This window comes from Bubalus kerabau, chromosome 7, assembly GCF_029407905.1.
Source record: "Bubalus kerabau isolate K-KA32 ecotype Philippines breed swamp buffalo chromosome 7, PCC_UOA_SB_1v2, whole genome shotgun sequence".
NCBI lineage: Eukaryota > Metazoa > Chordata > Mammalia > Artiodactyla > Bovidae > Bubalus > Bubalus kerabau.
In genome coordinates, this window is record NC_073630.1 from 88,460,140 (window position 1) to 88,487,357 (window position 27,218).

At 36.6% G+C, this 27,218-nt stretch overlaps 1 protein-coding gene across 4 annotated transcripts; it reads right to left on the minus strand.

The window, feature by feature from the left end:
- Positions 1-464: 464 nt before the first annotated feature.
- On the minus strand, positions 465-26,222 carry LOC129657938 (UDP-glucuronosyltransferase 2B4-like). Of its 4 annotated transcripts, XM_055588718.1 has the most exons (7): positions 25,897-26,213; positions 25,493-25,545; positions 24,491-24,639; positions 8,725-8,856; positions 8,166-8,253; positions 3,711-3,930; positions 465-741 (listed from the first exon to the last, which is right to left on the minus strand). In XM_055588718.1, the coding sequence occupies exons 1-7, from the start codon at positions 26,211-26,213 to the stop codon at positions 465-467; spliced, it is 1,236 nt and encodes a 411-aa protein (XP_055444693.1). The 4 variants fall into 4 exon arrangements, with proteins under 4 accessions (XP_055444693.1, XP_055444690.1, XP_055444692.1 ...); XM_055588715.1 differs by having other exon boundaries at positions 25,493-26,222; XM_055588717.1 differs by lacking the exon at positions 25,493-25,545 and having other exon boundaries at positions 25,745-26,213.
- Between the last annotated feature and the right edge of the window lie 996 nt (positions 26,223-27,218).

Genomic DNA, 27,218 nt, shown 5'->3' on the forward strand with positions numbered 1-27,218 from the left:
TGTTATTGGTCTCACAAATGAAACAAAAAGGTGAATCAACACAATTCTGATTATTGTACAGTTTCTGTAGCAAGATAAAACTATAAAATTCTGCATCAAAATGAAATTAAAATATTCTGGATATCTACAAAATAACATGGATACTATGAATAAACTTGTTTCTGTGCACAATATGTGAAACTGTTATATTCAATAATTTTTTGTATAGCATTTGAATTAAAATCAAAATGAATAAAATAAAAATATGAATTTCAATATATAGTCATATAGTTTTATTTTTATTTAACATGACACATTTCTACTCTTAAGCATAGAAAATCCCTTAAAAACTAATTTTGATCTGAAGTGCTAAAATGTGACTAGCCATTTTGTCACAGGAGGATGGGAGCCCTAACTCCTTCCTGTTGGAATTAGCTAGAAGAGTTCCAGCTATGGGGCATATTTGCTTCAGGCCTCACATCCAGCTACTCCCCCTTCTTCTTTCCTGTTTTAAGAAACTTTTGGTAACAAAATAGGTAACATTTTGTGATGACAAATGCAGCAGTCGCCACACATGCCAGCAGGAACCCAATCACATCCAGAGAGTGGTACTGGTACCAGGCGAGATTGTGGGCGGCTGGCCGAAGGTGCTTAGCTCCTTTGTGGCGCATGACAAACTCAATCCAGAAGACTGCTCGGTCAAGGGGTTTCATAGGCTGATCACGTTGAATGGTTGATAACCACATCACATTCTTTTTATATCTGAAGAAAAATCAAATAGACATCAGTTTATAGAATGAACTAGAAAAGATAAGTATGTAACATTTTCATACAGATGGTAAAATTGGATGCTTCATAGAGTGGAAGAAATACAGATTATTTCCCTTGGAGTTGATTAGAGATCATAGCTTATGTAATACAATTTATTAAATGCATAGGATTTCAAGCTATGAAAAAAGAGAAAATTGGAAAGAGAAGCATTTGTAATCTAAAGAATGAATGAATTAAATCCTAAAGGCCAGAAAAGAGAAAGGAAATACATATTTTGAGTGTTCAAAGTTTGAGCTATCCAGTAAGGAGTTGGTAATAGATTCTGGTGGATAGATTTTAAAATACTATTATAATCCAGAAATAGGAGACATATCCATGATGAGATTCAGGGACATGTCCAGGCAGTGCTGGTCAGGAGTTTATGTTGACATCATATTAGTGGAGTAATATTTAGAAGTGTGGATGTGAAGTGCCTTGGTTTGAATCTTAACTCTGATTGCCTGCTTTTTTCATGGTCAAATGGAATGTTAGGAATAGTATCTATTCTGATTATCTGGAGGAATAATACATTGATTCTTAGGGGTATTCTTGGGCTTCCCTCATAGCTCAGTTGGTAAAGAGTCTGCTCTGGTTCGATTCCTGGGTCAGGAAGATCCTCTGGAGAAGGGATAGGCCACCCACTCCAGTATTCTACCCACTCCAGTATTCTTGGGCTTCCCATGTGGCTCAGCTGGTAAAGAATCTGCCTGCAAAGTGGGAGACCTGGATTTGATCCCTGGGTTGGGAAGATCCCCTGGATAAGGGAAAGGCTACAGGGAGCCTGGAGTGTGAAATCAAGTGGGCCTTAGGAAGCATTACATGAACAAAGTTAGTGGAGGCAATAGAATTTCAGCTGAACTATTTCAAATCCTAAAAGATGATGCTGTTAAAGTGCTGCACTCAATATGTCAACAGATTTTGGAAACTCAGCAGTGGCCACAGGACAGAAAAAGTCAGTTTTCATTCCAATTCCAAAGAAGGGCAATGCCAAAGAATGTTCAAGCTACCATACAGCTGTGCTTATTTCATATATTAGCAAGGTTATAACCAAAATCTTTCAAGCTGGATTTCAGCAATGTGAACCAAAACTTCCAGATGTACAATCTGGGTTTAGAAAAGATAGAGGAAACAGAGATCAAATTGCCAACATTTGCTTGATCATGGAGAAAGCAAGTGAATTCCACAAAAACATCTAGTTCTACTTAATTGACTACGCTAAACCCTTTGACTGTGTGGATCACAAGACAATGTGCAAAATTCTTAAAGAGATGGGAGTACCAGACTACCTTACCTATCTCCTAAGAAACCTGTATGCAGGTCAAGAAGCAATAGTTAGAACCAGACATGGAAAAATGGACTACTTCAAAATTGGGAAAGGAGTATCTCAAGTCTCTATATTGTCATCCTGCTTTCTTAACTTCTATGCTGAGAACATCATGTGAATTAACAGACTAGATGAATAACAAGCTGGAATCAAGATTGTCAGGAGAAACATCAACAACTTCATATATGCAGATGAGGTTACCACTCTAAGGGCAGAAAGAGAAGAGGAACTAAAGAGCCTCTTGATGAGGGTAAAAGAGGAGAGTGAAAAAGCTGATTTAAAACTCAACATTCAAGAAACTAAGATCAAGGCACCAGGTCCCATCACTTCAAGTCAAATAGAAGGGGAGAAATTGAAAGCAGTGACTTTAAAAAAGCAGATTTTATTTCCTTGGGCCCCAAATTCACTGTGGATGGTGACTGTAACCACAAAATTAAAAGATGTTTGCTCCTTGGAAGAAAAGCTATGACAAACTTAGACAGCATTTTAAAAAGCAGAGATATCACTTTGCCAACAAAGGTCTGTGTAGTCAAAGCTATGGCTTTTCCAGTAGTCATGTACAAATGTGAGAGTTGGACCATAAAGAAGACTGAAGGCCAAAAAAATTTATGTTTTTGAATTGTGGTGCTTGAGGAGACTCTTGAGAGTCCCTTGGACTGCAAGGAGATCAAGCCAGCCAATCTTAAAGGACATCAACCCTGAATATTCACTGGAAGGACTGATGCTGAAGTTGAAGCTTCAATACTTTGATCACCTGATGTGAAGGGCAGACTCATTAAAGACCCTGATGCTGGGAAAGATTGAAGGCCTGTTCTGTAAAAAAACACAGTGGAAGCACTGTGTTTTTGAAAAGAGGGCAGGGATTCAGAAATATTTTTGTAATACAATAGGGAAAGACTATACAGAAGTGCAAAGTGCAAGTGTTAGTTGTTCAGTCGTGTCTGACTCTGTGCGACCCCACCAACTGTAGCCCACCAGGCTCCTCTGTCCATGGAATTCTCCGGGCAAGAATATTGGAGTGGGCTGCTATTCACTTCTTCAGGGGATCTTCCTGACCCAGGGATTGAACCCAGGTCTCATATAAACCTTGCATTGCAAGCAGATTCTTTACTTTCTGAGCTACCTGGGAAGTCCTAATGTAATGGGAATTTGAGATGAATTATGTCACTGTGATTTACTAAAATTAAACCATCTTAGAAGAATTTAAAACATTTGTGGATTTTACATGCTGAAAGAAAGTATGCAGATGAGTCCTCATAGCATTCATGGTTCCCTACTTTAGCTTTGTTCTCAATTCTTCCTCTTCATCCTTGTTACCTTTGAGGGATTCTTCACAATCTAATAAGTTCTTTCAAAATTTATCCACCATCCTTGAGCCTTTGACAAACCGTTTCCCTACAACCATGGAAAAAACTTAAGGTGACACAATAGGCTACTGTTGACTGTTTTCAAAACATTGAGCAAGTCTTACTCCTCTGTTTTTATGTGACAACCCCTTGCTGCCTCCCATGTCTTCCCAAGAGAACACCTCTAGAAATAGTATATAGTAATATATATATACGTGTACATATACATATATATATATATATATACTCACAAAGGATTATTAATGACTTCATTCAATGCATTAAGCAAATCTCTTGTTGCCATTGTTTCCAAGTCCAAACTGACAGCTGCTCCCTTGGCCTTCATATGAGCGATGTTATCAGGTTGATCAGCAAACAAAGGAATGCCCACCATAGGGATCCCATGGTATATGGCCTCGTAAATGCCATTGGTTCCACCATGAGTTATAAAGGCTTTGGTTTTTGGATGACCTAGGATTGAATGAATTTCAGTAAAATTATTAATTGAGTCTTAGAAATAAAATGAGTACTAGAAGGCACTGAAAGAAATAGTGTATTTTAGATAGATGATTATAAACAGGAAACTTCATTTAAATTGCTATCGTAACTCTTAGCAAGAATCCACTAATTCTGCTGGAGAGGTTAATTGAAGGCTTCCTAAAAGAAGAGCTTTGTCACTTGAACTTCATAAATTCAAGATTGGCAGGTAAACAAGTTGAAAGAACATTCTGGGTAAAAGAAACCACATGAACAACAATCACATCAAAACAAACAAACAGGGAGGGCATGTCAGAAATATAGTCTATAAAGAAATCCTGAAGACATTAAGTTTGATAGGAAGGGTGTCAAGTGCAAAGGAAGGGTAATACTAGTCGTACTGGAACCCAAGGATGGAAAATCTGTATTTTATTATAAAATGTGTAATTTTTCAAGAAAAATATTGTGATACAAATTAAGTTATTTGTTTAACAGGAACAGACTCACAGATTTAGAAAATGAATTCATTCTTATCAGGGGGGAAGTGTGGGGTGGGGAGGGCCAGATGGGGTTTTGGATTGACAGGTACACACTGCTATATTTAAAATAGGTAACCAAAAAGATTCTACTATAAAATAAGATTATATATAAGAGAACTACTGGTAATAAAAGATGAGCTGTTATGTTTTCAGTTCAGTTCAGTTCCTCAGTTGTGTCCAACTCTGTGACCCCATGAATCACAGCACGCCAGACCTCCCTGTCCATCACCAACTCCCGGAGTTCACTCAAACTCGTCCATCGAGTTGGTGATGTCATCCAGCCATCTTATCCTCTGTCGTTCCCTTCTCTTCCTGCCCCCAATCCCTCCCAACATCAGAGTCTTTTCCAATGAGTCAGCTCTTCGCATGAGGTGACGAAAGTATTGGAGTTTCAGCTTCAGCATCAGTCCTTCCAACAAACACTCAGGACTGATCTCCTTTAGGATGGACTGGTTGGATCTCCTTGCAGTCCAAGGGACTCTCAAGAGTCTTCTCCAACACCACAGTTCAAAAGCATCAATTCTTTGGGACTCAGCTTTCTTCACAGTCCAACTCTCACATCCATACATGACCACTGAAAAAACCATAGCCTTGACTAGACGGACTTTTGTTGACAAAGTAATATCTCTGCTTTTCAATGTGCTGTCTAGGTTGGTCATAACTTTCCTTCCAAGGAGTAAGCATCTTTTAATTTCATGGCTGCAATCACCATCTGCAGTGATTTTGGAGCCCAAAAAAATAGTCTGACACTGTTTCCACTGTTTCCCCATCTATTTCCCATGAAGTGATGGGACCAGATGCCATGATCTCGTTTTCTGCATGTTGAGCTTTAAGACAACTTTTTCACTCTCCTCTTTCACTTTCATCAAGAGGCTTTTTAGTCCTTCTTCACTTTCTGTCATAAGGGTGGTGTCATCTGCATTTCTGAGGTTATTGATATTTCTCCCAGCAATCTTGTTTCCAGCTTGTGCTTCTTCCAGCCCAGAGTTGCTCATGATGTACTCTGCATATAAGTTAAATAAGCAGGGTGACAATATACAGCCCTGACGTATGCCTTTTCCTATTTGGAACCAGTTTGTTGTTCCATGTCCAGTTCTAACTGTTGCTTCCTGACCTGCATATAGGTTTCTCAAGAGGCAGGTCAGGTGGTCTGGTATTCCCATCTCTTTCAGAATTTTCCACAGTTTATTGTGATCCACATAGTCAAAGGCTTTGGTATAGTCAATAAAGAAGAAACAGATGTTTTTTATGGAACTCTCTTGCTTTTTCAATGATACAGCAGATGTTGGTAATTTGATCTCTCCTCTGCCTTTTCTAAAACCAGCTTGAACATCAGCAAGTTCACTGTTCACATGTTGCTGAAGCCTGGCTTGGAGAATTTTAAGCATTACTTTACTAGCATGTGAGATGGTAGGTGTTGTGAGAAGGCTTCAGAGGGCAGACACAATGAAACCATAATCACAGAAAACTAGCCAATCTGATCACACAGACAACAGCTTTGTCTAACTCAATGAAACTAAGCCATTCCGTGTGGGGCCACCCAAGATGGGAGGGTCATGGTGGAGAGGTCTGACAGAATGTGGTCCACTGGAAAAGGGAATGGCAAACCACTTCAGTTTTCTTGCCTTGAGAACCCCATGAATGGTATGAAAAGGCAAAATGATAGGATACTGAAAGGGGAACTCCCCAGGTCAGTAGGTGCCCAATATGCTACTGGAGATCAGTGGAGAAATAACTCCAGAAAGAATGAAGGGATGGAGCCAAAGCAAAAACAATACCCAGTTGTGGATGTGACTGGTGATAGAAGCAAGGTCCGATGCTGTAAAGAGCAATATTGCAGAGGAACCTGGAATGTCAGGTCCATGAATCAAGGCAAATTGGAAGTGGTTAAACAGGAGATGGCAGGAGTGAATGTCAACATTCTAGGAATCAGCGAACTAAAATGGACTGGAATGGGTGAATTTAACTCAGATGACCATTATATCTACTACTGTGGGCAAGAATCCCATAGAAGAAATGGAGTAGCCATCATGGTCAACAAAAGAGTCCAAAATGCAGTACTTGGATGCAATCTCAAAAATGACAGAATGATCTCTGTTCGTTTCCAAGGCAAACCATTCAATATCACAGTAATCCAATCCTATGCCCCAACCAGTAATGCTGAAGAAGCTGAAGTTGAATGGTTCTATGAAGACCTACAAGACCTTTTAGAACTAACACCCCCAAAAGGTGTCCTTTTCATTATAGGGGACTGGAATGCAAAAGTAGGAAGTCAAGAAACACCTGGAGTAACAGGCAAATTTGGCCTTGGAATACGGAATGAAGCAGGGCAAAGACTAATAGAGTTCTGCCAAGAGAATGCACTGGTCATAGCAAACACCCTCTTCCAACAACACAAGAGAAAACTCTACACATGGACATCACCAGATGGTCAACACTGAAATCAGATTGATTATATTCTTTGCAGCCAAAGATGGAGAAGCTCTATACAGTCAGGAAAAACAAGACTGGGAGCTGACTGTGACTCAGATCATGAACTCCTTATTGCCAAATTCAGACTGAAATTGAAGAAAGTAGGGAAAACCACTAGACCATTCAGGTATGACCTAAATCAAATCCCTTGTGATTATGCAGTGGAAGTGAGAAATAGATTTAAGGGACTAGATCTGATAGAGTGCCTGATGAACTATGGAATGAGGTTTGTGACATTGTACAGGAGACAGGGATCAAGACCATACCCACGGAAAAGTAAGCAAAATAGCAAAATGGCTGTCTGAGGAGGCCTTACAAATAGCTGTGAAAAGAAGAGAAGTGAAAAGCAAAGGAGAAAAGGAAAGATATAAGCATCTGAATGCAAGTTCCAAAGAATAGCCAGGAGAGAAGAAAGCCATCCTCAGCTATCAATGCAAAGAAATGAGGAAAACAACAGAATGGGAAAGACTAGAGATCTCTTCAAGAAAATTAGAGATACCAAGGGAATATTTCATGCAAAGATGGGCTCAATAAAGGTCAGAAATGGTATGGACCTAACAGAAGCAGAAGATATTAAGAAGAGGTGGCAATAATACACAGAAGAACTGTACAAAAAAGAGCTTCACGAACCAGATAATCACAATGGTGTGATCACTGACCTAGAGCCAGACATCCTGGAATGTGAAGTCAAGTGGGCCTTAAAAAGCATCACTACCAAAAAAGCTAATGGAGGTGATGGAATTCCAGTTGAGCTATTTCAAATCCTGAAAGATGATGCTGTGAAAGTGCTGCACTCAATATGCCAGCAAATTTGGAAAACTCAGCAGTGGCCACAGGACTGGAAAAGGTCAGTTTTCATTCCAATCCCAAAGAAAGGCAATACCAAAGAATATTATGTTTTAGTAACATTTAAAATATTCTAATAGAGCAGACAAGTGTAAAGAAAGAGTTCAGAGACAGAACAACAGTCCACAAAGTTATTTACAAGTTCACCGTCAGAAGTAATTACAGTTCCCTAAAAAATGTATTGTGTATAATGAAATGAGAATTTTTTTTTCTTTTTTTTTTCACCTAAGGCTGGAAGTAACAATGAGGAAGTAACTTTTTCTTTTTGAGTTTTTCAATAATAAATACTCAATAAGTTTGTTTTGTATTGAAGTAGTATCAGTCTGCTCCGCTGTTATTCTTGTTTTCAATACTTGTTCTATCAAGTCTCACCAAGAAGGTCGTTCTGGGGAATCCAGTCATACAGCCGAGTATTGGGTCCTAAGGTGTCCGGTTTTTTGCCACTGTATCTCCATAACACCTGTTAGAGTAAAGTAAATACCTTATTTCATAACTTAAATTTCACAGTTTTAGCATTAGAATTTTGTACAGGTTTAAAGACATCTAGATAAATGTCTTGTGTATGACAATAAGGAAATAAGGATCAGAGATTTTAAGTAAAACTACTAATGCATTGGCCTGAACAGGAACACACACATTTTACATACTTAATTGTTATGTTAAATAAGTATGGCTGGCAATCAGATTTCACACATGATGCCATAGACAAATAAGATTTTACTTGACAAATTTAACTAAGAAATTTTTAGGTGGTCTTGATTCTATTGTGAAAATATTAGTGGCAAATTACTAATAATCTACACGTTTATTTTGAGATAAGTTGGAGCTATCATAATAGTTTATTTTTCTTGCAGGATATATTTGAATCAGATCTTTTACATTATTTAAGAGACCCATTAAATGGTTGACACTTTTAAATTACCATATGTACCTTTTGTGGAATCTGGGCAAGGGCTGATGCAATTGTATTGGCTCTTTCTTCTGTCATGTTAGTGATCATTGACCCCAAAGTAAACACCACAATACCATTTTCTCCAGAGCTCTGGACAAACTCTTCCATTTCCTATAAAAAATAATTTGCTCCATCACAAAAGAGCAACAACATAGCAAACATTACTTAAAGGATGCCTACAAACAGCTAAAGAGAGAAATCTAATTTTTCGAAGAATTATTAGAGTAGTGGCTTTATAAAAAGTGTAGTAAAATGCACGTAAGATAAATTTGTCATCTTAATCACTCCCAAATGATTCAGTCAAGTCAAGTCAAGTGTTAGTCAAGTGTTAATCACTCAGTCATGTCTGACTGTGACCCCATGGGCTGAATCCTACCAGGTTCCTCTGTCCATGGAATTCTCCAGGCAAGAATACTGAGAATACCCTGGTTGCCATTTCATTCTCCAGGGGGATCTTCCTGACCCAGGGATTGAACCCAGGTCTCCTTCATTGCAGGCAGATTCTTTATCAGATGAGCTACCAGGGAATCCCTTATGGTTCAGTAGTGTTAAGTATATTCATGTTGTGCAACCAGTCTCCAGAAGTCTTCATCTTGAAAGACTGGAAATCTGATCCCACTAAGAAACTCCATTTTCCTCTTTCTCCAGCCTCTGGCAAACTTCAGTCCTCTCTATGTTTCTACAAATTTGTTTAGTCTAGATACCTCATATAAGTTGAATTATTTAGTATTTGACTTTTTGGACTGTCTTATTTCATTTAAAGTTCACCCATGGTGTGCCTTGTGTCATATTTCCTTTTAATGGCTGAATAATGTTTTATTGTTTGTGAATACCACATTTTGTTTATGGATTTATCTGCTGATGGACATGAGTTGCTTCACCTTTCAGTCTAGTGGATAGTGCTTTTATGTGCATGGTGTGCAAATATCTCATTGGGATCCTCATTTCAGTTCTTTTTGGATATATGCCCGGAAGAGGATTTGCTGGATCATTTGGTCATTTATTTTTTGAGGAAACTCCGTAATGTTTTAAGTAATGGGTTTTTGTTTTTGTTTTTTTTTTTTTTTCACCAGACCTAATTTTCGAGGTCCTTTGGAAGGAGATGTGTCATATGAGGTCAGTTATTTCTATTGTGTGTATTTGTGCACTTGTGTGTATGTACAAGTGGGAAATGAGATAGAGCCAGTACACAGTAGTGATGAGGTGTGCTTAGTCACTTCAGTTGTGTCTGACTCTTTGCAATCCTATGGACTGTAGCCCACCAGGCTCCTCTGTCCATGGGGATTCTCCAGGCCAGAATACTGGAGTGGTTTGCCATACCCTCCTTCAAGGGATCTTCCCAACCCAGGGATTGAACTCAGGTCTCCAGCATTGCAGGTGGATTTTTTTACCATCTTAGCCACCAGTGATGAGGAGATACTGTCAAACAATTGCTGTTTAGACTGAGACTACTGTTAGACTCAAACTCTTCATCTATAATGTTGTTAATTACTAACGTAAATTCTTGGAAGAAAGCTATACTCCAGGATTTATCTCACCCTTATTTTTTACTATAGTCCTACTAAATTGTCTTTTTCCAGGCAGAATTATTTTAGCATAGTCATTCATATTTCATTTCCATGGCTATTAGCACTGAAAAAAATTTATGATTAGATTCATTTTATGTCTGTCATTCTATACCTCTATAATCCTTGTTCCTTATCTTAAACTTCGTCACAATTTTCCTGACTCTCTCTATATATTACTTATCAGTGACAGTGAGGAGTCTGGTATTGTAGTTTGAAGTTTCTGTGAAACAGTCTGATGAGGACTATTTATAATCCAACAGTTTCATACTATGAGATCTTTTATAACCCAGATGTGTACTTGTGTACTCACATATTTGAATAACCTTATTGCTGGTTTTGTTTACATATGACATCCTTTGCCATGAACTCATTTTGTGTAATTGATGTCACAGTAGGATGTGCTATGTGCAACAGCTTTGAGGGACCATCATCATCATCACCTCACTGAGTTTCCCAGGGAGCACCTTTCCCACAGTGCGAGAAGTGCCTCAGGGCTTTCTGCAGCAGAGATCTGGTCACTTTTTGAGTAGTCCACATCAAATTAAACACAGCTCCTGGAGAAGCTGTATTTACTTGGAATTGTTTCATAATTATTTTGTCACTTTGTCCTTCATACTTTTCCAAGTAAAAAATCATTACTCTCTACACTAAAATAATTCCACATCATTTGGTGCACTTTATTATAAAAAAAAAAGTAGAGGCAAAATTTTCCAGGATATTTGGTCGAAATCATATATTCATTTTTAAAATTTCTCTTTTCTGTTTCAAAGTCATTATTCTTTTCTTTCTGGAAAACAATGACCCAACTCTTTCACCATAAAATATTTATTTTCTGATTGTAACTATTGTCATTAAACTTCTTTTAAAAAGTATTTTTTACAAAAAGAATAAGATTTTTTTCAAACTTTAACCTTGCTGACTATATTGTGTAGTACATTCTTTGAAAGTATAATGTCACCCTGATATCAGTTTCAATATTAAGTTCACTGAACTTTCCTATGATTTAACATGGTCCATTCAGGTATTGTGTGTATTTCCAGGGACCTGTAGCAGCTTTTAAAGTTACCTGTATTCATTGTTTTGTCTCATTCTCTTACTACCCAAAGCTGCTTATCTTTTCCATAGAAAATGGATCCCTATCATATTATTGGAGAAGTTCCTTTATTTAATGATCAATCACTGATATGGACTGTTTATTCTCACTTTTGACATCTTTATGAAAATAATATGTTCATGGTGAAAAAGTATGAAAAATACAAAAAAATTATATAAATAAAGATGTACTCATTTTCACTGTCAAGAAATAGTTTAAAATTTATATGCTCTCTTTAAAGACAAAAAAGATTTTTTACATTTTACATAAAACATATTAATGTGTATAATATATTGATTTGATGCATTTATATATTGTAATAGAATCATCATTTTCATGATATTTTGTGCCTCTATCCTGCTGCATAATTATAATTTCTATGATTTGAATAATTAATTACAATGTAGTCTCTTAGCAAATTTGATAATTATAATCTAATATTGTTGTCTATATTCACTGTTCTCTATCTTAGATCTTCAGGATTTATTTTTCTATGAGAGGCAAGTTTGCACTCTTGAAAGACATCTCTCCTATTCTACCCCACAGATCCTGGAGCCATTGTATTAATATTACTCTCTGTTTTTAAAAGTTTGAATTTTTTAAAAAATTTACATTTATTTATTTTTAATTAGAGGCTAATTACTTTACAATATTGTATTGGTTTTGCCATACATCAACATGAATCTGCCACGGGTGTACACGTGTTCCCAATCCTGAGCCCCCCTCCCACTTCCCTCCCCATACCATCCTTCTGGGTCATCCCAGTGTACCAGCCCCAAGCATCAAGATTCCACATATAAGGGATATCATATAGTATTTGGCTCTCTCTGTCTTTTCAAAAAATAAACAAAAATACCAAACTTTATTTAGACTAACAAAAGAAAGAAAAAGACTCATATAAATAAAATTAGAAATGAAAGTGGAGACATTGCAGCTGTTATTACAACTACATAGGCTCTTAAGAAATTATTGTGTAGAATTATATACCAACAAATTACATTACCAAGAAGAATGAATCAATTTCTAGAAACACACAGTCTATCAAGACTGAATTAGGAAGAACTAGAAAATCTTGACAGCCATAATAGCTAAAGATATTCACTTAGTTTCAAAAACCTCCCAGTGGAGAAAACCCCAGGACCTCAATAGCTTCACTGACAAATTAGATGAAATATTAAAAAAAAAAAAATTAATGCCAGTTCTTCAAAAACTCTTCCAAAAAATTAAAGAGAAGGAACACTTCTGAAACTCATTCTACAAGACCAGTATTACCTTTATACCAAATCAATAAGGATATGAATATAGATGCAAAAATTCTCATCCAAATATCTGCAAGTCAAATTCAAGAACCCATTGAAAGGATTACATACGGTGACCAGATGAGATTTATTCCTGGGATGCAAAGGATGGCTCAATGTACCCAAATCAATTAATGTAACATATTCCATTAATAAAATGAAATTTAAAATAACTTGTCCATGCTAATAGATATAGAATAATATTTGACAAGATGCAACATTTTTTCCTGATAAAAACCCTCAACACTGTGACTGTGGACGGAAGATATTTCAACATAAGTCATATATAACAAACTCAAAGTTAGTATCATGTTCAATAGTGAAAATTTGAAAGCTTTTTCTCTAATATCAGGAACAAGACAAGGATGCCCACTCTCACACTCATTACATATATTATAGTATTAGAAGTCTTAGCTACAGTAACTAGGCAAGACAAAGAAATAAGACATCCAAGTCAGGAAGGAAGAATTAAAATCATTTCTTTTGCAAGTAATATATATATATATTTTAATACAGAAAATCCCAGAGATTCAGTCAAAAACCTGAACTAATGGTCAACTTCAGTAAAGTTGTGGGATAGAAAATTAGCATAAGGAAATTAGATGTATTAGAGTTCACATTATAAGGACTTCCCTGGAGGTCCAGTGATTAAGAATCCATCCACCAATGCAGTGTACATGGATTTGATCCCTCATCTGGGAACTAAGACCCCATATGCCACAAGGCCTTTAAGTTCATGCACCAAAATGACTGAGCCTTCAAGCACAATGTACTTAAATACCACTGAATATTATATACTTTTAGCAATTTTGTTAAATTTGATGTTTGAAACATATTTTAATTTGCATTTCCATGATTAACAGTGAGGTTGAAAAAATGTCAGTTGGATTTCTAATAATAATAATGAAATGTCTGAAAAAAAACTATCCCATTCACAACTGGATCAAAAACTAGAAAATAACTAGAAATAAGTTTAACCAATGAGGTGAAAGATCTGTATAGTGTTAACTACAAGACTTTGTAGAAAGAAATAGAATAAAGCACAAATAAATTGAAATTTATCTTATGTTCATGATCTCAAGAGGTAATATTTTTAAAATATTGACACTACACAAAGCCAAAGGCATCATACCTCACAATTTCAAATAGTACAAAACTATGATTTTTAAAACAATATGGCACAGGGATAAAAAAGACAAATAGATCAGTGGAACAGAATACAGTTTCCAGAATTAAAACCCTGCATTTACAGGGAAAGCCTTGACAAAATTCAACATTCATTTATGATAAAAACACTCCAAAAAGCAGGCATAGAAGGAACATGTCTCAACATAATGAAAACCATATATTATAAACACACAGCAAACATTATCCTCAATGGTTAAAAATTTAAAGCATTTCCCCTAAAATAAGGAACAAGACAAGGGTGCCCACTCTCACCACTACTATTCAACATAGTTTTGGAAGTCCTAGCCATAGCAATCAGAGAAGAAGAAGAAATGAATCCAGATTGAAAAAGAAGTAAAACTCTCACTGTTTACAGATGACATGATCCTCTACATAGAAAACCCTAAAGATTCCACCAGAAGATTACTAGAGCTAATCAATGAATATAATAAAGTTGTAGGATATAAAATTAATATGCAGAAATCCCTTGCATTCCTATACACTAACAATGAGAGAACAGAAAGAAAATTAAGGAAACAATTCCATTTACCATTGCAATGAAAAGAATAAAATACTTAGGAATAAATCTATCTAAAGAAACAAAAGACCTATATATAGAAGACTAAAAAACACTGATGAAAGAAGTCAAAGATGACAAAAATAGATGGAGAAATATACCATGTTCATGGATCAGAGGAATCAATATAGTGAAAATTAGTATACTATCTCAAAGCAGTTTATAGATTTAATGCAGTCCCTTTAAAGCTACCAAGAGTATTTTTTCACAGAAATAGAACAAATAATTTCATAATTTGTATGCCTCAAATAGCCAAAGCAATCTTGAGAAAGAAGAATGGAACTGGAGGAATCAACCTGCCTGATTTCAGACTATACTACAAAGCTACAGTCATCAAGACAGTATGGTACTGGCACAAAGACAGAAATATAGATCAATGGAACAAAATAGAAAGCCCAGAGATAAATCCACACACCTATGGACACCATATCTTTGATAAAGGAGGCAAGAATATACAATGGAGAAAAGACAATCTCTTTAACAAGTGGTGCTCAGAAACGGGTCAACCACTTGTAAAAGAATGAAACTAGAACATTTTCTAACACCATACACAAAAATAAATTCAAAATGGATTAAAGATCTAAATGTAAGACCAGAAACTATAAAACTCCTAGAGGAAAACATAGGTAAAACATTCTCTGACATAAATCACAGCAGGATCCTCTATGACCCACCTCCCAGAGTAATGGAAATAAAAGCAAAAATAAACAAATGGGGCCTAATTAAACTTAAAAGCTTTTGCACAACAAAGGAAACTATTAGCAAGGTGAAAAGACAGCCTTCAGAATGGGAGAAAATTATAGCAAATGAAGCAATTGACAAAGAATTAACCTCAAAAATATACAAGCAGCTCCTACAGCTCAATTCCAGAAAAGTAAATGACCCAATCAATAAATGGGACAAAAACTAAAGAGACATTTCTCCAAAGAAGACATACAGTTGGCTAACAAACACATGAAAAGATGCTCAACATCACTCATTATCAGAGAAATGCAAATCAAAACCACAGTGAGGTACCATCTCATGCCAGTCAGAATGGCTGCTATCAAAAAGTTTACAAACAATAAATGCTGGAGAGGGGGTGGAGAAAAGGGAACCCTCTTACTGTTGGTGGGAATGCATATTAGTACAGCCACTATGGAGAACAGTGTGGAGAGTCTTTAAAAAACTGGAAATAGAACTGCCATATGACCCAGCAATCCCACTGCTGGGCATACACACCAAAGAAACCAGAATTGAAAGCGACACATGTACCCCAATGTTCATCGCAGCACTGTTTACAATAGCCAGGACATGGAAGCAACCTAGATGTCCATCCACAGGTGAATGGATAAGAAAGCTGTGGTACATATACACAATGAAATATTATTCAGCTATTGAAAAGAACACATTTGAATCAGTTCTAATGAGGTGGATGACACTGGAGCCTATCATACAGAGTGAAGTAAGTCAGAAAGAAAAACACCAGTTCAGTATATTATCACATATATATGGAATTTAGAAATATGGTAACTATATGCGAGACAGCAAAAGGGACACAGATGACACAGCAAAAGAGAACAGACTTTTAGACTTTGTGGGAGAAGGTGAGGGTGGGATGATTTGAGAGAATAATATTGAATCATGTATATTACCATATGTGAGATAGACCACCAGTCCAAGTTTGATGCATGAAACAGGGCACTCAAAGCTGGTGCACTGGGACAACCCTGAGGAATGGGATGGGGAGGGAGGTAGAAGGGGGATTCAGAATGGGGGACACATGTACATCCATGGCTGATTCATGTCAATGTATGGCAAAACCCACTACAATATTGTAAAGTAATTAGTCCCCAATTAAAATAAATAGATAAATAAATTAAAAAACCCCTGCATTTATAGTCAACTAATATTCAACAGAGGAGGTAAGAGCATTCAATGAGGAAACTGTATAAATACATGTGAAAAAGTGAAATGAGACCCCTTTATTACACCTGTCACAAAAATCAACTCAAAATGAATCAGACTTAAAATAAGGCCAAACACTATAACACTCCTAAAAGTAAACATAGGGAGAAAGCTCCTTGACATTGGTTTTGGAAATATTTTCTTTGGATATGACACCAAAATCATGACAAAAGAAAAAATCAACAAGTAGAACTACATGAAACTTCTAAGCTTCTCCACCATAAAAGAAACAACCAACCAGATAAAAATATACATAAAGAATGGAAGAAAAGTTTTACAAACCACATATTGAAGGGCTAATATCATATATATATATTTATACATAATATGTATAAATATATACTATATACATGTGCTGTGCTTAGTCGCTTAGTTGTGTTTGATTCTTTGTGACCCCACAGACTGTAGCTGGCCATACTCCTCTGTCCATGGAGATTCTCCAGGCAAGAATACTGTAGTGGGTTGCCATGTCCTCCTGCATGGGATCTCACCCACCCAGGGATCGAACCCAGGTCTCCCACATTATAGGTGGATTCTTTACCATCTGAGCCACCAGGGAAGCCCATATTATATAAACTTCTAGCAGGTGTGAGGTGATAGCTCATTGTAGTTTTGATTTGAATTTCCTTGATAATTAGTGATGTTGAGCATCTTTTCACATACTTAATGGCCATTTAGATGTCTTCTTTGGAAAACTATTTTATTTTTTTCTCCATTCTTTAAATTTTTCTTTTATGTTGTATGATTTACATATATATAGATATATACACATACATATAGATATATATAGATCTTCCTGACCCAGGGATCGAACCAGGATCTCCTGCATTGCAAGTAAATTCTTTACCATCTGAGCCATCAGGGAAACCATATATATACATATGAGTTACATTTATATGTAACTCACACAAACACAACAAGAAAAATTTAGTTAAATAATGGGGAAACAAATAAAATAGACACTTTTCCAAAGAAGACATCCAAACGGCCATTAGGAATATGAAAAGATGCTCAACATCACTAATTATCAAGGAAATTCAAATCAAAACTACAATGAACTATCACCTCACACCTGTTAGAAGTTTCTCCTCACCAGGAGGAGAAAACTGTTGGTGAGAACGTGGAGAAAAGTGAATGCTTGTACATTGTAGTAGGAATGTAAATTTATTAAGACACCATGGAAAACAAAGTGAAAGTTTGTAAAAAAAAAAAAATTAAAAATAAGTCTACTATATGATCTGGACTGGATGCAAAAGTAGGAAGTCAAGAAATACCTGGAGTAACAGGCAAATTTGGCCTTGGAATACGGAATGAAGCAGGGCAAAGGTTAATAGAGTTTTGCCAAAAGAAAGCACTGGTCATAGCAAACACCCTCTTCTAACAACACAAAAGAAGACTCTACACATGGACATCACCAGATGGTCAACACCGAAATCAGATTGATTATATTCTTTGCAGCCAAAGATGGAGAAGCTCTATACAGTCAGGAAAAACAAGACTGGGAAGCTGACTGTGGCTCAGATCATGAACTCCTTATTACCAAATTCAGACTGAAATTGAAGAAAGTAGGGAAAACCACTAGACCATCCAGGTATGACTGAAATCAAATCCCTTATGATTATACAGTGGAAGTGAGAAATAGATTTAAGGGCCTAGATCTGATAGATAGAGTGCCTGATGAACTAAGGATGGAGGTTCATGACATTGTAGGAGACAGGGATCAAGACCATCCCCATGGAAAAGAAATGCAAAAAAGCAAAATGTCTGTCTGGGGAGGCCTTACAAATAGCTATGAAAAGTAGAAAAGTGAAAAGCAAAGGAGAAAAGGAAAGATATAAGCATCTGAATGCAGAGTTCCAAAGAATAGCAAGAAGAGATAAGAAAGCCTTCCTTAGTGATCAATGCAAAGAAATTAGTGATCAATGCAAAGAAATAGAGGAAAACAAAAGAATGGGAAAGACTAGAGATCTCTTCAAGAAAATTAGAGATACCAAGGGAACATTTCATGCAAAGGTGGGCTCGATAAAGGACAGAAATGGTATGGACCTAACAGAAGCAGAAGATATTTAGAAGAGGTGGCAAGAATACACAGAAGAACTGTACAAAAAAGATCTTCACGACCAAGATAATCACGATGGTATGATCACTCACCTAGAGCCAGACATCCTGGAATGTGAAGTCAAGTGGGCCTTAGAAAGCATCACTAAAAACAAAGTTAGTGGAGGTGATGGAATTCCAGTTGAGCTATTTCAAATCCTGAAAGATGATGCTATGAAAGTGCTGCACTCAATATGACAGCAAATTTGGAAAACTCAGCAGTGGCCACAGGACTGGAAAAGGTCAGTTTTTATTTCAATCCCAAAGAAAGGCAATGCGAAAGAATGCTCAAACTACTGCACAATTGCACTCATCTCACACGCTAGTAAAGTAATGCTCAAAATTCTCCAAGGCAGGCTTGAGCAATATATGAACCATGAACTTCCAAATGTTCCAGCTGGTTTTAGAAAAGGCAGAGGAACCAGAGATCAAATTGCCAACATCCGCTGGATCATTGAAAAAGCAAGAAAGTTCCAGAAAAACATCTATTTCTGTTTTATTGACTATGCGAAAGCCTTTGACTGTGTGGATCACAATAAACTGGAAAATTCTTCAAGAGATGGGAATACCAGACCACCTGACGTGCCTCTTCAGAAACCTGTATGCAGGTCAGGAAGCAACAGTTAGAACTGGACATGGAACAAGAGACTGGTTCCAAATAGGAATAGGAGTACGTCAAGGCTGTGCATTGTCACCCTGCTTATTTAACTTAAATGCAGAGTACGTCATGAGAAACGCTGGACTGGAAGAAGCACAAGCTGGAATCAAGATTGCTGGGACAAATATCAATAACCTCAGATATGCAGATGACACCACCCTTATGGCAGAAAGTGAAGAGGAACTAAAAAGCCTCTTGATGAAAATGAAAGAGGAGAGTGAAAAAGATGGCTTAAAACTCAACACTCAGACAACTACGATCATGGCATCTGGTCCCATCACTTCATGGGAAATATATGGGGAAACAGGGGAAACAGTGTCAGACTTTATTTTGGGGGGCTCCAAAATCACACCAGATGGTGACTATAGCCATGAAATTAACAGACACTTACTCCTTGGAAGAAAAGTTATGACCAACCTAGACAGCATATTGAAAAGCAGAGACATTACTTTGCCAACAAAAGTCCGTCTAGTCAAGGCTATGGTTTTTCCAGTAGTCATGTATGGATGTGAGAGTTGGACTGTGAAGAAAGCTGAGTGCTGAAGAATTGATGCTTTTGAACTGTGGTGTTGGAGAAGACTTTTGAGAGTCCCTTAGACTGCAAGGAGATCCAACCAGTCCATTCTGAAGAAGATAAGCCCTGGGATTTCTTTGGAAGGAATGATGCTAAAGCTGAAACTCCAGTACTTTGGCCACCTCATGCGAAGTGTTGACTCATTGGAAAAGACTCTGATGCTGGGAGGGATTGGGGGTAGGAGGAAAAGGGGACGACAGAGGATGAGATGGTTGGATGGCATCACCTACTCGACGGACATGAGTCTGGGTGAAGTCCAGTAGTTGGTGATGGACAGGGAGGCCTGGTGTGCTGTGATTCATGGGGTCGCAAAGAGTCGGACATGACTGAGCAACTGAACTGAACTGATATGATCTGGTAATTCCAATTTTTGGTGCATATTCTGAAAAGATGAAAACAGGATATCAAAAAGATATGTATGCAGCCATGTTTGTGAAAGTCAGCTCAGTCATGTCTGATTGTTTGCCATCCCCTGGACTGTACAGTTCATGTAATTTTCCAGGTCAGAAAACTAGAATGGGTAGCAGTTCCCTTCTCCAGGAGATTTTCCCAATCCAGGAATTGATCCGAGGTCTCCTGTATTGCAGGCGGATTCTTTAGCAGCTGAGCTACAAGGGAAGCCCAAGTTTATCATACCATTATTCACAGTAGCCAGGGAAAGAATCAAGTATCCATCAACGAATGAATACACATAAAAGATGTGTATTCAAAATACACATACACACACACAGAATGAGATGTTTTTCATCCATGAGAAAGAAGGAAATCCTGCCATTTTTGACAACATGGATGGGCTTTGAGGGCTTTATGCTAAAACTTGTGTTTTCATTCAAATTTTATTCCATTCCTATAATGAAATACACATTGTGACATATATTTTGAAAGTTGCAATTTTAACTTATATTTTTATCCTATAAGAAAACAGTGATCTTATCATATTTATATTTTCCAACTAAACCTCATACTATAGCTGATTTAGTGTAATTCAGTATTGTTTGATAAAATGATTGATATGGTATGATGTGTATACTATATTTAATTATTGCTTAATTTTGGATATTTAAATTACTTCTAGTGTTGCATTTTATGAATTACTGCCCAAAATATTGTTCTGTACATCTTTATTTTTCTCTGTATGGTCTCATGGGTGTATACTATGAAATAAAAAGCTGTATGCATTTTTAAAATTCTTGATGCATTTTTCCAAATGTCTTAATTCTTTAAATAAGAAAAAAGGGACATATGTATAACCTACGGCTGATTCATGTTGATGTTTGGCAGAAACCAACACAATTCTGTAAAGCAATTATCCTTCAATTGAAAATTAAATAAATTTAAAATAAAAAGATCATACATCAGGTCAAGTGGGCTTTATAAAAAAGAATTACAGACATTTTCTGAAAATCTAATAATGAATGGAAAAGTTAGAAGTTTGATGGAATAGTTTCTTTATCTAATGAAATCTTCACAATCATTGACTTGAATTTAAATCTTGTTTTCAACCTAATAACAACAGCTACTGTTAGTTAGTTATCATTATCCTATTATTCTCTTTTTCTTTTTTCTTATTCCCTTCCTCCTTCCCTCCCCTCCTACTAACACTATCACTACTATACTCTATCACTATCTATATATTATATATCTATATATTATGTATCACTATATAACAGTATCACTACTACTACTTAAACACTATTCCTGAAATTTGAATGGGAAAATCTTTAAAAAAAATTAGGATTAGATAGCACAGAACTTCACTAATCTCATCTCAGTCTTTGAATACTATGAAAGTTGCAAATTATTGGCAATTCACAGAGAGACTGAGTTTTATTTTCAAAAATAATATCAATTTAATTTTTTCACCAGCAAGGGGAAGACAAAAGGAACTCTTAAGAGATCACAAAGTAGTTAGCTACAGATTGTTTTCTTCCTATTTATGTCTTAAGTCAATTTAAACGAGTTCATATAAATTTAAAACAGATTAGATTCTTGCTTACCTTCATAAGGAATTCTTGGCAATTTCAAAGTATGGGAAGTTTCCAGATTCAAGAGATGCAAATTATTTGCTCTTTAGGGTCTGTGCAGAATTTATGGTTCTTCTACACGCAGTTTATATTTTTCCAGTGCTCATTCTCTTAGACAGCTATGATGTTGAAATGCACATTCCTAAAGGGATCTTTACTGAGCTTTTCTTTAGCGTAGGTGTAGACACAAAACAGTTGTCCTAATAAACTTAGTGATCTTTTTTAATCTGTAAATTGTAAAACCTTGGGACTGCAAATGAAGAATGGTTTAAATGTTGATGTTAAAGCCAGAAAGTGCTGAATTTAACTGTAAAAACTGTTAAGTCATACATTTATATTGTTGAAGGATGGTCTCTATTAGCTAGAGCACTGGTGAAGAGCTGCAATCCTTTGAAAAGAATTTTAGCATTTCATCTTAGTTATCTGATAGCCAAACCTTAAAAAAATTCTTAACATTAAAAACTTTTAAATTAAATGTTTTAAATTATATTTTAACTTAAATTTTATTAAATGTATTATTGTTTAATTACTTTTATTTTTTAATTAAAAAACTTTACTTTTAAACAACTCCTTGGGATATATACTTTCTAGGACTTTGCTGGATTATATTGATATAGTCTTGATGTATTGGAAAACCAGTTTCCATTAGTTTAGAAATTAGATCCAAGTGGCTGGTACACATTGGGTTATTAACAGTATGGAATAGCAACAAAATGAAAATGATTATAGTAGTTAATATTTCTTTTGACTCACTGAATAAGTGCCAGAGGCATTTGTTTTATACTAACAAATATTTTCCCCCACAACAATATGAAGTTGATTCTATTATTATAAGAGTTAGTGTGGTCATATCTCTATGAATATCATAGTCTAGTTTTGCATTATTGTTGCCTGTAATTCACAACAAACTGCTAAATGGTGTCCCTTTCCACTCTTGCCCCTTTACAAGGCAACCCAGTGACTAATTCCTATGTGTGATTTTTTTGGTAATGTGATCATCTCTCTCCTTCTCTTTACCTTTTTAGTTTTCTTCCTAATGCTCCTACTAGATGCTTCAGTTCAGTTCAGCAACTCAGTCCTGACCGACTCTTTGTGACCCCATGGACTGCAGCACTTCAGGCCTCCCTGTCCATCAGCAACTCCTGGAGTCCACTCAAACCCATGTCCATTGAGTGGGTGATGCCATCCAACCATCTCATCCTCTGCCATCTGCTTCTCCTCCTGCCCTCAGTCTTTCCCAGCAGCAGGGTCTTTTCCAATGAGTCAGCTCTCTGCATCAGGTGGCCAAAGTACTGGAGTTTCAGCTTTAGCATCATTCCTTCTAAAGAAATCCCAGGGCTGATCTCCTTCAGAATGGACTGGTTGGATCTCCCTGCAGTCCAAGGGACTCTCATGCGTCTTCTCCAACACCATAGTTCAAAAGCATCAATTCTTCAGTGCTCAGCTTTCTTTATAGTCCAACTCCATCTATACATGACTACTGGAAAAACCATAGCCTTGACTAGACAGACCTTTGTTGGCAAAGTAATGTCTCTGCTTTTCAATATGCTGTCTAGGTTGGTCATAACTTTTCTTCCAAGGATTAAGTGTCTGTTAATTTCATGGCTGCAAGTCACCATCTGCAGTGATTTTGGAGCCCCCCAAAATAAAGTCTGACACTGTTTCCCCTGTTTCCCCATATATTTCCCATGAAGTGATGGGACCAGATGCCATGATCTTCGTTTTATGAATGTTGAGTGTTAAGCCATCTTTTTCACTCTCTTCTTTCATTTTCATCAAGAGACTTTTTAGTTCCTCTTCACTTTCTGCCATAAGGGTGGTGTCATCTGCATATCTGAGGTTATTGATATTTGTCCCAGCAATCTTGATTCCAGCTTGTGCTTCATCCAGCCCAGCATTTCTCATGATGTATTCTGCATATAAGTTAAATAAGCAGGGTGACAATATTCAGCTTTGACGTACTCCTTTTCCTATCTGGAACCAGTCTGTTGCTTCTTGGTTCAGTTCAGTTCAGTTCAGTCGTTCAGTCATGTCTGACTCTTTGTGACCCCCATGAATTGCCTCTAACTCACCTCTCTGACATTATCATCTGTCTCTTTACTCAGTCTCTTCACATTTAAACTAAACTTGGACTTCTTTGGTACTGTCATTACCATACTACCAGCTTTCCTTTTGAGTCTTCCTCCGCACCTGCCCTATCTCTTCTACTTATTCCCGAACATCCTTCAGATCTCAATCTTAATATCAGTGCTTCAGAGATACTTTCTATAATTCATGATGGACGTTTCCTTATTATTGTCATCTTCCCTTATTATAACAATTTTCACACAATTTTTATTAATTATTGGTATTCTATGTTTCCAGTAGAGTGGCAGGTGGCAGAAACTGTATCTACACCATTTCTCTGCATATTCACACTTGCTTCTAGAATATGCTAGTCATTTTAAAAATTATTCTTTTTATTTTATAATTCTTCTAAATATCATTCTTTACTATGTGCTGAATAACGAAGGTCACATTTTTACTGCCATATTCTCAAATTCTCCCACTGATCCCACTGTATTCTGTATTTAGATACTTGTGTTGCTATAGAAATAAATATATGAGTTTCTAATTGGCAAGTCACATTATCTAGCATCCCACATCTCTCTTATTGTAACTGAGCATTCTAAATAAAAATGTAGGATTATTCTTATAAAAAAATGCAATGTAAACAAAACAAAATAAACAGGAATAGGTAACCTTAGGCAGGGGTTTGGCAGGTTTGCAGTGAAGGCCTCCAACAAATTCAAAATTTGGTAGTAGTGGGTGAGGAAATTGAAAATCCCAGTAGGTTCGAATGAGCCACATTTCAGCTTTTCCCATTGTCTCTGATAATGTAGTCTGTCTTCCTACAATAAAAAGCAAAAACAACAAGAGTTAGATGAGATGATAATATTGTCATGTGAATACATTAGCTAATTTTTTGAAAGGAGCTTGGAATGATATAGTCAAAGATATTTGAAAGTGTCTGTATTCTGGTAAAACAAATAAACATGTATGTGTATAGTACATGACTTCCCTGGTGGCTCAGTGGTAAAGAATCCACCTGTCAATGCAAGAGTCACGGGTTCAACCCCTGGGTTGGGAAAATACCCTGGAGAACAAAATGGCAACCCACTCAAGTATTCTTGCTTGGGGAATCCCATGGACGGAGGAGCCTGGCATGCTGCAGTCCATGGGGTTGCAAACAGTTGGACCCAACTTAATGACTAAACAACAACAGTGGCATATAATATCATATGGTATCATATCATATCATGTCACACTATATAATACAACATAACATAATACAGAAGCTGAGGTACACAAATAGAAAAATTCTAAATGCTACCTAGATACTTGTGCTACAGATATTTGTGTATTTCACTCTGTCTTCTTTTATTGAGACATTTTGTGAGGTTTCTAGTGACTTTTTTTACATTAAAAAAGGAAGTTAAGTCATATGGATATATAACTGCTTGGAAAGTATCTAAGTGCTTCAAATTTGTGGTTTATGACTTCCTGGAGTGTCTGGACAAATAATGGGCAACAGGGTTATACCTTATTATATAGTTTAATATTTTTATATATTTACTAGATAATTTTATATTTTCATTTTGTAGTTTCGCTTATGAGACAAAGTTTTGTGACTTTATACAAATTCATTTTCCAAGGCACTAGGAAAGTTAGGACTTCACACTACCAATTAAAAACATGACTTACCTAGTACTTCACTGTAAAATTGATTCCATTTCTTCTCATTAAATGTCTGGAAACAAAAGTCAAAATAAAGTACATATATCATATTTTTTACCCTCTCCATGAATGTCATTTGATCACTTAATTCTGACATAATAACAGGTACATAGGATGGTGGAAATGAAAGGCCCCCACTATATCTTTCAATTGAAAAACCAGGAGAGAAGCGGAGGCTGTACACTAAAGGTACTTTAAGTATCTCAGCTAGCAGTTCACCACAGGGTCCAATGGCATCTGCAAGAAGGACATCAAAACTTGATTCCTGTAGTTTTGTTATAAGTTTCTTGTTTGAAACAACTTCTTTACAGATCTTCATGGCCACATCAGAATATTTCCAAAATAAACTTTGCACTGATGAAAAATATGACAAAAATGAATCTTTTTCCATATATGTCCATTTCTCAAGCAAATCCTGGAAGATATACTCAAAATCACCTTTAGTTAAAGATACAGGGAAATTCTCATATTTGATACCAAATTCTTTTCTGGTATTAATAAAAATGGAAGCTGAAGATGTCATAACAGTCACTTCATGACCCCTTGAGACCAGTTCATCAAGAATTGTCTTTATATTTATCCAATGACTATATTCCACTGGCCACACCAGCACCTTTCCGCAATTTCCAGAGTTGAAGTAGCAAGTCAGCTGTAGCAGCAGTAGAAACGAGAGCCGTTTCATAGACATCATATTCATACACAGAACTTTTCAAAAATTACTGCATCCTTTTGCCATCGTTCATGTTTATATCCAAGGAGAAATTGATCAGGATGTTAAATTATAACTCCTGTGCCTCTAGTAGTGACTATATATGAGCAGTCAGCAGTTGTGGAAAGCAAGTGAAATGGTAAAGTGTAGAATAGTTCATGTTTATACAATGTGTTTAATATTGTTTTCTCAATGCTGTCAACTATCCAAAAAGCAAAGACTTTGCACATGCAGATCAATTTATATTGTGTAAGAGAGAAGACTAGAGTAAAAACAAAAGCAAGTGAGAGTTTCTCCTATCTGCAGTCTCCTTGACATGGGATTAGAGATAAGGATACAGCAAAAAGATGGAAACTTAGGAATTTCTGACACTTGTACCCCTTACAAAAACAACAAAAGCAATAAATGAACACTTACAAACTAATGTAATTTACTTTGGGAAAGTTCCGGACTACAATGAAGAAGTTTCAGAAGCTCTGCACATTGCAAAACCTGAGGATGACTGTGCAGAAAAGCTTGGAAAGATTTTACCTTCATTATCCTATCCTCTAGTTCAGAGGAACTTGGAACCAGCAGAGATTCCTTCAAAGGGATTTCACCCCATGGGGAAAAGGACAGCAAGAGAATCCTAGTAAGTCTCATCATCATAGACATGTGGAGATTTTAGCTACTGAGGACTTCCACAGTCTTCACCAGCACTGATTCCATTTGACAGAGCTGCCCAGAGTCCTTGCTTTTGGATCTTTCCTGAGGCTGGAAATGTCACTGTGGTGAGACCTGACCTTGTGGCCCCATCACTCCTGTACCCTGCTTGCCATGGATGGGATATCATAGTGCTTTGACTTCTATGAGATTGGAACTGTTGATCTGTGCCCTGCCCCCTGGTACTAAGTTAGTGCTTTGTATGGCCATAACTAGGGCAATGCTGCTATTTCTTTGGACCTAACACTGTATTCCTAGTTGTGGCTTTGACTGGCCATTACC